Source organism: Numenius arquata, chromosome 18 (assembly GCF_964106895.1).
Source record: "Numenius arquata chromosome 18, bNumArq3.hap1.1, whole genome shotgun sequence".
Taxonomy (NCBI): domain Eukaryota; kingdom Metazoa; phylum Chordata; class Aves; order Charadriiformes; family Scolopacidae; genus Numenius; species Numenius arquata.
The window spans coordinates 8,653,420-8,664,190 of NC_133593.1; the positions used below are offsets into that span (position 1 = coordinate 8,653,420).

Sequence of the window (10,771 nt, forward strand, 5' to 3'; positions counted from 1 at the left end):
GTTTTCGTACAAAAAGAAAAATACCTCTTCACATATACTCAGGAACCAGAACAAACCAGCCTGTGCTGTGCTCCCTGTTGCTGGGGGTAGACTTGTCACTGAAAATAAGTTCAGGTGTCTCTGCGCTGTGCTGAGGTCACGCTGTAGATGTAGCCATAAAACAGGGAAGGCACAAAAACCATAAGGAATGTGCTGTGTCAATGTCCGGGTACAAAACTGTATGATAAAACTGAGGAAGAAACTGGGAGGTTGTTTCTAAAAGTTCCTCACTGAGAAAATACCCTCCTTTTGTGGCCACAGAGCCCTGCCAGATCACACGTAACATCTCCTGTCTCAAGGGTCTTATCAACAACACTATGAATAATGACTACAGCAAATCATTCTGTACTTTTTATACAATGTTTATTTAAATTAAAGAAATAAAACTTGTAATTCAATAAACATTCTTGTCTTGTGTTTTTATTTCATTGCCAGGAGAGTTACAAAAATCAAGGAAAAAAGGATTTTGGCTTAGTAGTAAATAAGGAAGATACTGATTTTCAAAGGATAGAATTTGGGGGTTATCTAGACAGTGAATCTTTCAGTAAATAGCTAATTATTTTACCCTTATGCAAAGTTCTTAATGTTTTCTCTGTCCCCAATTACTGTCAAATATGTTAAAAACTCTAGAAAATGAATTAAATCCCCATTTTCTTCTCTTTTTCAGCTACTCTGACAGGTGTGCTTTCTACAAACACAGAACAAGTCAGTCTCACGATTCTGAGAAGTCTCCCCATACGGAATTCTTCTGAATTTCCATTCTGAAATACTCAGGTATGATTTGTGCATTCCTTTTACCTAATCTTGCTGCCTTCACTGAAAACTTCTGGGGTACAACAGTTGATTACAATTTTATTTGGAAAATGCTATAAGCAGTAGGTGGATGCACCCAGAAAGTTATGAAGCTATACATTTTTCTTGTCTCCATTGCAATAAAAATTTTCTTCAAAAGTTTCCATGGCATCAGTGCGTCTTTTTCCGGAATTTGAATATTGCTCCAGTATGTTTCTGACTATTAGACCCTTTCTAAATTCAAACCTTTTTACCTTTAAATTAATGTTAAATCAGAAAAAGCTTGAATTAATCTTGTAATACTTTAAATTTAAAAAGCTTTCCATTTCATTTTAGTGTATTTTTCTCAAAAATCATGTTTTTAGCTTATTTTATATCTTCCTAAGTATGAAAAGAAAACCAGAACAAACCCTAAGGCTTCCACTTCAGCGCAACAGAAGTTAGTCATATATGCAGATAATATAATAGCATTTTAATATATATATTTACTCTCTCTCTCTCTCCCTAGCTTTTCCTTTGTCTCATATTTTGTAAGTTTATCTGAGGAACTAGTTTCAAGGATCACCCCATTTTAAAAAGTGATGGTCGTTGGAGGCCTGAGTTATGAAGTAGAAATGCTGTAACTTTTTTATATGATGTAGTTTTGTGCATAAGCATCTTTCTATATGACGCTGGATATAATTTTTATAGTCTCTAACCCCTACGTAGTACATTGTTTAATAATTTTATATAGCTAATGAACTTCATAAAAATATTGATTCTTTGCATCTACAGTACTCTATTAGAACAAGTAAACAGCAGTCATAACTAGCATTATGACAGTATGTCTCATCTTAAAAGTGCTCAGCAATGTTAATTAAATTACATTTTAAAATTAGATTCTGCATTATTTTATTCCATGAATGACACTGGATTTCACAGAGGAGAAAAGCACTTTTTGTAGGGAAAATCTGCAATAAGTCTCTAAGAATTGTTCTGGTCTAAGACTGACAATCTGATGTGTTTTGCAGTGAGTTTAATTTTTACTGTTTTTACAAAAGCTTGTTTCTTTTCATAATATGCAGCTTCGTTAATAAATGTTGGATAAACTGTACAGTCCCCTTTATACGTAATTACTTCTCCGTCAAGAGTCAAAAATAGAGGATCACCATTGTTCAGTGGCTGCCAGTCTTGATCCTTAGAGAATGAAAATAAATAGAAAATATTTACTTTCCAGTTTTTGTATATTTCATGTGATTTCTGAGTTTATGCTCAGCAATTGTATTCTCTGCATTTTACGGCAAAAACATTAAAAAGAAATCCTTTTAATCTTCAGGATGTAATTTCGGTTTTCTGGCCCTCATTTTCAAGCTTGTATAGAATTCACTGGTAAAGGTGAACTAAAAGGAAACTGTACGTGCTCATAATTGATTAAAAACAGACCCTCATTTTAGAATTCAAAATTAGAGTTATGTTTTAGAATATGAGATAACCTGTTGTCTTTTTCTTTTTAGTGTTAGGTTCAAAAGTGATTTTAGATTCAGCAATTCCCAAGTCAGTTACTGAAATACTGTATGACTTTAGTGACAGAACTTACCATAGAGAGGGTCTAAAGTATTCAATAAACCCACTGGCAATATTGTCATTTTAAATATTTACTACTAAAAAATACTACAGCGTAGCAGAAGCAACGCAGGAATACTTATAAAAGGTCATAAATGGAAACTATTTTAGAATTTACCTGCAGTTTAGGATGAATAATAGCAATAACTTCATCATTCTTATTCCTGGGATAATCTACTTTCTCCATTATTTTAAAAACCTCAATTGTACACGGTGGAAATTCCTTTCCTAGAAACAATAAATGTAATTTAGTGTTAAAATGAACAGCTGCCTGTTAAAAAGAACAATGCGTTATTTATTCTTTTTAGAATGGCTTAAATCATTATGCTGTACCTCGTCACACTAGTGATTAGCTCATGTATCATAAAAATGTCCAGCTCCAGATTTTTGTCCCCTGGAAACTCAGTTGCAGAAAGATGGTCCAGTCACATATTGTAGCATATAAAGCCCAGATCTAAATTTGGTGCCGAAATGTGACTTTTCACTGTATGCTTAGAAAGATGTATCTTCTAGATGAAGAAATCATCGACAGGCCTGTGTTTGATAGTGCTGCACAACACAATGTTTATCGCTATTTAATCTTTACCATTCCAGCACAATAATGGAGATTCTGATGTGCACAACTATATTCTCTACTTTCAAAAAGAGCCCACTGACAAAATGTACTCTAAAAGAATTTAAGCACCTATTTTTGTCGGTATGTATTTTAGACAGTACACAGTTATACACAGGTGTAACAATCTTACAAAACCTACTTTAATTTTAGATAGCAATGCACAGAAGACTTGTAAATTAATCACTTCTGTTCTCCGTGTACATACTACTATAGAAATATTCTTAGCTAGTATTTCAGATTCTCAAAGCAACTGTAAGATTAAGATCAAGTATGGTTATTGAATCCTCAGAAAGAGGAACTATCCTTGAAGCTACCCAAAAGAGCTAGACAGAAATTACGACTTTCTGATGCCACCCTTAGGTGGTCTAGAGAACACCCCACCTCCCCTCTTCCCCGTTTATCTGTAAAATGTTGTAGCCCAACATATTTTTTAAAAAGAACATAATCTCCTGAGCTAGTCCACTGACAGGACACAGGGGGCTATGTTCTCTCATTACTTACTCTACCTTCATTAAAAAGTTGCACAAAATCAAGGCCATGCTTGACAATCTTCCTCATTTTGTCCAAAATATCAGCTCTAAGAACACCTTGCGGCTGGGGACCCACCTCCACACCTGTTAGCAGATGAGGGAGATTATTAATATAGCCATAATTTATCATGTTTAGATTACACAGCAGAAATAGATGTCTGATTGGGTCTGTGTTTTATGTTTCAGAGGAATTTTAAGTTATGTGATCTTTGTAAGGCAAGCAGAAAATGTCGCTCGCCAGTCAGGATCAGTTTAAAGAACCATGTGTACATTTTTGAATGTGCTACCAGGGTAAGAAAAAGGGTCACTATATATATTCTTTTCTCTTATTTTTTTCCTCATTCTATTTTTCCATGCTGCATTTTAGAGAACTTATTGTTTAATAGGAAAAGCAAACTAATGATTTTTTCTGTAGTTATGGTTTTGATTCCATAAATGAAAAAGTTAACCACTTCCATGCGGAACGTCATTTCTCCATTCCTTTATCACATCTTCTCTTTTCCTCTTCTTGGCTAACAACCAGTGTTCCAGCCAAGGCTTATTTAGAGGAAGTAAACATTTCTTTACCAAAGCCGTTACTTCCTTATCCTCATATATTATAAATATTTTCTGCAAGCAGTGGGTTAACTGAGTTTAAGAATTTCCATCTGGCTTCTGTATTTTGGAAGCCAAGTATAAATCAGAACTCTTCAGAAGAAAAGATAATCACATACATTTAATTCGGCAAATATAATGTCAAATAGCTGCTGGGGATCACAGCACTGTATAATGTAATGAAATTAACAGATCTGGGAAGAGATGTATTTTTAAATAATTTATGGTGGGTTAAAATAGTCTTTATTTTTCATATTTACCAACAGGATGTTTTGCTACAGATCGAGTTGTTGCATATTTCAAGCTAGGATGTTCAATCAGCAGAACAGGACAGCGTTCTGGAGCCAAAGCGTTCTGTGGAGATTGGTTAAAAATGTCTTTGTTATGCAAATATTTTAAAATGTTGTGCCACAAAAGATTACTGATGCAGAAGTGATTTACACAATGTCTTCAATATGTTGCCTTTATTTCATGGCGCTCAAAGAAGTAGGACATCTTTAGAAAACACACAAAGCTGTATTTGTTGGTCTCCTTTCCATAAACTCAAGCCAGGCATGCTCCACTGAACTTTGCGACAGCAAAGAACACAGTTCTAGTCTTAACTTGCCAACAGGAAGAAAAATCTACTGATCAGTGTTCCAAAACTTAGAATCAAAATACCAAAAAGCAGATTTCAAGTATTTTTTGTGTTAGACTTAGATTCTTTTACGGGGACGTAGATTGTGAATTAAGCCTTACTTCAACCTTTTTTTGATGTAGAAACCTATTTCAAGCCTCTTTCTTGATGACTGCCTGCCATTGCCCTTCATATAATTTCAGTCATAAATTTTCTAAGCTCGAGTATTTTAAAAACATTTAAATGGGATACATGTAATAAGAAAAAAAATCAAATGTTAAAATATACCTTGTTTCTAAGGGGGAAAAAAAAAAAATTAACATTCCACACCATTGCCCTAACCTTGATTTCATCAGTCACGGTCTAGGTCACTAGTCCTTCAACCAGATTACACTTAAACCAGCACTTCTGCAAACCTCCCTCTACCGACACTTATCTGCTTCAGAAACAGCAGAATCAAACAGCTTCTAGAGACATATCACTGTTCCTATAAATACTGATGAAGGGAACATTTGTCATTACCTAGTTCCATTATTTTTTCCGTGTCTTTATTTCATAAAATTAATGTTTAACTATTTAGCGTGTGTGACCCAAATTTATCCAAGTTCCTGACAGATCAGTGTGAAAGCAGATTAAATTACATTCATTTTCATCGATGTTATTCTAAGCATTCCTCTTTGCCCATCAGTCTTACTAACATTCATTTTAATACATAAAGATCATGATGAGTTCAAATCTGAATTGTCTGATGTTATAATCAAAATTATTAATTATCTCTGATTAAAAAACCCCATCCTACATGTGATGAAATATTTTAAACAGTTTTGCAGAATAAATATTAGTATATTTAAAGAAACTACACAATAATATATGGTAATACAACGTTACAATTAATAATCTATTTTAATAGTTCATTTAAATTGGTTTTACCTTGATATAATGAAACATTTGAATTGTAAGGTCATCCCTGGAGTTTTCAAGAATAAGGGTACCACCCATGTTAGAAGTGGTGTTGTGAAGGTCAAAAATAAGGTCATATGCATCATCACTACCTTTTGGACCAAATATATGATTGATTTCCTGAGCCCTTCTCACTTCATATGGAATATCTTCCATCACTGTCCTGCTGTTAATATCAGTACAAAGAAATTAGTGAACTCATTCCATGGCTTTACAGTCAACAAAATATTGTATACCCTTTTCTTTTTACTTTAATTCCATAATTGACTGGAGTTGAAATCACCTATTTAATTACCGAACTGTTAAAATTTGATTAATTTGTCCTTGAAAAAAGCATGATTGTTAAACAGCTCTTACTATTATATATCTTGTGCAGAAGGGTAGTACGAATTTTTTGATCTGATTTTAGATGGAGACTATTTACTTCTCTCTTATTTCTTTACATCCCCAAATTTAGCCCTACGCAGAAAACTACCTCAAAATTTATCAACAACTTAAACCCGTTCCAAGACTGGATCCACCTCCTGCTGAAGAGAGTATTGAGATCTCAGTCCGTGCCCTCTTACCTTGGACATCAGTCACAACATCTTTTGTAACTTGCTTTATTTCTTGTCTTCTCATATTCTGATCAGACTTTTACAGTCTCTTGTTGTGAGCCCTCCTGACCCTCAAAGCTCATAAAAGCTTTTGATACCTCAACTCTGTTCCTCCAGAGTTTTAGTACTTGTAATCTCAGGTGACTACGGCTGTACTACACTTTGAAAAAATGGTCTTAGCCTAAGGAAAGGTCTGAAATCTGCTTCCTGTCGGTATAAGGGCTCTGTAGGAAACTGATGTATGACACAAAAATCTCTTACGTATCAAAAGTGTAAAAAACTGCTGCAGGTTCAGGCTTGTTCTGCATAGACAGCAAATCTGGTTTTGACAACAGGCTTGGGATACTACCCAAGTACAATACAGAAACGCCTAGTATCTTTTGTGCTAAATTCAGGGCTTTTTTCTCAATACAGCTCCAGTTTGGTGATATTTTAATTTTCTAAGAAACACCAGTATTAAGTTGCATAAAGAAAGGTGTTTTTTTAGTATTTAAAAAAAACCTTACTAACTGCATGGATATTTAAGTATCAAAAGAGGCCGATGAGGAAAATTATGGGATCACCGCTGCTGGAGTGTGAGAAATGGTAAGACTTAATCTGTTGGGAATGTCTACGTGCGGTTGACCTACTGTGGGATGTGAGATGGATTAGAATTTTTATGTGAGCCCTTCAAGCTCCTTTTCCTCTTTTTATGATTCTATGTATCACGTAATCTGCCTTTGTATTCTTTAATTCTGTGCTTGAAATTCAAGGTTTCTTCACGTAAGACTGTTAAATGCTTCTTATTGGAGCCAATGGGACTTCCAGCCTTACTTTCAGTAGTATCAGGATTTCACTCTCATTTTTCTTATTTTATAAATAATTTGTAATCTTGAAGGGTCTACACTTAAAGGGATCAGGTGAAGCTATTCCAAACGTGATTCAGTAGTGTTGTAATAGGACTGGGTAATTTAACAGGATATACTGAGGAGTATTAGTTTTAAAAATTAAGACAACCTGCAAGTGTCTTAACCTGCTATTTTGTCAAGTGTTTTATGTTCAAAGCAGCTGAAAACAAACAAAACCACTTTTTTTTTCCAGATGTTTTCCTAAGTAAGCAATTAGAAGAATGGCCTCAACAGTTACGTGTTAAAAAGTCTGTTTATCTTATATACAATAATCAACAAAATTCTAAGCGGAAAAGGCAGATGAAAATATGTGCAGGGTAAGAATAACCACACTTACAAAATATGTGATATATATTTCTTTCAGTGATATTCACCTTTACTATTAAGGCTTTTCTGACATATTTACCTGTTTAGCATGCAACTATACTAAGCATAAGAATGTTTATACATTATACCTCTGGAACAGATGTCTCAAAAGCGGAGAAAAATAAAATCCCATTAAAAATATAAAAGCAGTTACTGTTTTACAGTAATTTTAGATTGTATTTATTCTAAAATAATGAACCAGTTAAATTAGTGAGACTTTGTGGCCATCATTTTACCATACCTTATTTCTAACTTAGCTCACTTCAAGTTTTGTATGTTTCACTGTATATAACTGAAATCAAATACACTTCCCTGATTTGTATGACATTCCTTCAGATACTCGGATGTCCACCTTTAAATTGCTTTTATCTGCTATCTTCCTGCAAGTATAATTGCATTCAGAAGAGCTCCAAAGCTGAATTGCACAGGAAGACATGAGAAAAAATGACTTTGTATCTCAGAACAGCAATATTTACGTTTACATAAATACAGCTAATCTAATACTAATTTAAAATGCTGTTTTTAAGATTATATGTTGGTTTGAGACTCATTCTACTGGCAGTACTTTTAAAATTAATCTGTTAACACTCACGCAATTTGTTCTTTTTGGGTTAAAGGTCAATAATTTCAGTTATGTGACTGCAGTTAAAATAGTAGTGGAACTTGTGTTAACATTTTAATCTGGAAAGGAAGCTCCTTACAACTTTAGAAAACAGAAAGTAAGACAACAGAAAGTAAACTATTCTTACCCAAGATTATCAGGGTCAAACACACGGTTCAGATCACAGTCAATGTATCTAGTACACTTCTTCACGGCTCTTGGGTTGGTAAGAAATGGTTTCACTTCCATTCCTCTTCTTTGAATCTCAGCTCCATTCTCTTCCCAGTGCTTGACCAAAAATACCCCTGATAACTCATTGCCATGAGTTCCACCGAAGATAGCAACCCGTCTTACCGGAGGTTTATCAACAACAGAAGAGGAAGTCATGCTTTTCAGCAGCTCTAAGAATTGCTGAAAGCAAAACAGAAAATAATGATAAAGTAAAACTTTTGTCCCCCACGAAAAAATAAAAAAATGTCTGTTTACTCTTTTAATAGGAAACTGTTTAAGGCTTTTTAGGTCAGATGTGAATGAAAGTGAATAAACATCTCTCTAAGGGTTTTAGACTTCCCTTGGGAGGCGGGGAGTTGCTGTCCTGACACTCCTCCCTCTGCAGGAGACCTCCCCTTCACTTACCGTATTTAGTCATATCCCCAAGTCTGTTAATGGTACGGTCACACAGTTCAAAAGTTAACTTCTACAGGCAATCTCTATTAATATATGATCTATAGGTAGATCTTGTATTAATGACAGTATGAAAAGGCTTTTTTTAATGTAAACTTTAATAATGCACTTAAATATCTGTCATATTTTTGCATTGCGAACTAGGTGTAACAAGTATGCTCATGTATGTTTTACATTACATAAACAATACTGTGTTCTCACAACAAGGGCAGAATGATTTTAAAGTGAGCAAAACCAGTAAAATATGAATCATATCTAGGCTCTTGATCAACACATAATGCTGAAACATCAAGTACTTTCATCTAAAAAAACCCCCAAGAACAGCTGAGTTCCTCAAAGCATGTTGTTGCTTGTATGACCTTTTTTGTTTTCTAGTATCTGAAGAACAGTGATGAGAAGAAACACGAGCTGAAATTAAATTGCAATTTATCCACGACTGACTTACCAAGTATTCCTGTCTCTAGTTCCGCCTCTGGATCTGCTAACACAGACCTCTAACACATTGAACAACTTTGTCAGTGACAGCCCTTCTAACTTCTGCAATCTCTTATTGAAAAGGAAACAGGTATAGACCATAATGGGACAATAGTTGTGTTCTCCCCCAAAATAACCCTTAGCCAACAACTTGATTTTTTCCATTGCTGAAAGCATTCGGAGAGGCTTCTGAAACTTAAGCTAAAGAGCAGCCATAACTTCCATCATGAGGATCAAAACAGTTTGAATAAAAGGTCTTAATAATAGAAATTGTAATAATAACTGCTGTAAATGACAGAAATATTTGCAATTAGTATCCAACATACAATATAAATATAAAAAAAAAATGTTATATTTCAAGGGAATAAAGAATGTTTATTGAACATTATTAAGATTATACTCCAGTGGCTGAGGGAGTATTTGGCTCCTGCCTGGGAGAGCCTTAATAACCCAGGCTCATAGACTGTAGGGCTATGAAAATGAAGCTAAACATAGGACTTATCAAGACAAGTTCTGCCAGGAATATATCTCCTACCAAAGCTGCTCTCTCTGTTTTAGCTTGTGCATACAGGTTTGCTGAACCTTACAGCGAGTTAATACAGAGAGGCTGTTTACTTAAACGCTCAGATGTATTACTGCTGCACTTGGAAGCTGTTGGGTATTTAATCATCATTAAGTAATTTATTAAACAAAGCAGTAAAGTTGTATTTTACAGCGCTGGACACTCTGTACTGTCCTTTGACCCCCGTCTCCTCGGCAGTGGTGCCAGGACGGCGATTTACACCCTGCCTGGGAAAAAACCCCTCACGCTCCAAATCTCTGTTTGCTGCATTTAAACACCACAGCAGTTCTGAGAGTGAACGGCAAAATGCAAAAATGCCGAGCTAGAACGTATAGTTTACCTTTTATTGCTGGCGGTACTGTAGCGGTTATCGTTCCTTGCAAAACGCTGAATGAAACACAGAGATCGTTTGTGCACTTACCTCATTTAACATGCAAGAAGTTCGTCTCCCAAGAAGAGCTTTTTTAGGACAGATAGAGTACATTTCCAAACATGAGTTTAGGAACTAAAGCCCCGGAGGCTTCTTTTATACCCTTAGAACAACTTTACTTCCAAACAGCTTTTAACTCCTGGTCTCCCAGGGTGTTATGAGCACCCACAAATTTGTGGCATAAATGCAGATACTTGAAAAGCTTTTGCTCTTCTCAATTAAACACCGGGACCGTTCCCTCATTCCTGTGCTGTGCCAATACTTAACACTTGGAAAAATGGTGTAGGATCGTGTTTAGTTCATTAGGAGTTCAGACTGCTGTCACATACTACATACAAATATCTGGTAGTGCTTTGAATTTGTGCCACGAGCTGAAAAACATATGCAATAATAAAATGTAAATGAAACAAAGCGTAGCTACC

The 10,771-nt window shown here is 35.1% G+C and overlaps 1 protein-coding gene across 2 annotated transcripts in view; it reads right to left on the reverse strand.

Annotated features, from left to right (window-relative positions):
- Positions 1-393: 393 nt before the first annotated feature.
- ASPA (aspartoacylase) overlaps positions 394-10,771 on the reverse strand; it is an 83,549-nt gene continuing 73,171 nt past the window's right edge. Inside the window, exons 1-7 of one of the 2 annotated variants that reach the window (XM_074160740.1) lie at positions 10,341-10,403; positions 8,348-8,610; positions 5,720-5,915; positions 4,434-4,527; positions 3,556-3,663; positions 2,552-2,661; positions 394-2,007 (exon numbers count right to left, since the gene is read on the reverse strand). In XM_074160740.1, the coding sequence (XP_074016841.1) occupies positions 1,795-2,007; positions 2,552-2,661; positions 3,556-3,663; positions 4,434-4,527; positions 5,720-5,915; positions 8,348-8,610; positions 10,341-10,403 (1,047 nt within the window). In that variant the 3' untranslated portion in view covers positions 394-1,794. Of the gene's footprint in view, positions 2,008-2,551; positions 2,662-3,555; positions 3,664-4,433; positions 4,528-5,719; positions 5,916-8,347; positions 8,611-10,340; positions 10,404-10,771 lie in introns of those variants that run through there. The other variant, XM_074160739.1, reaches the window with a different exon arrangement.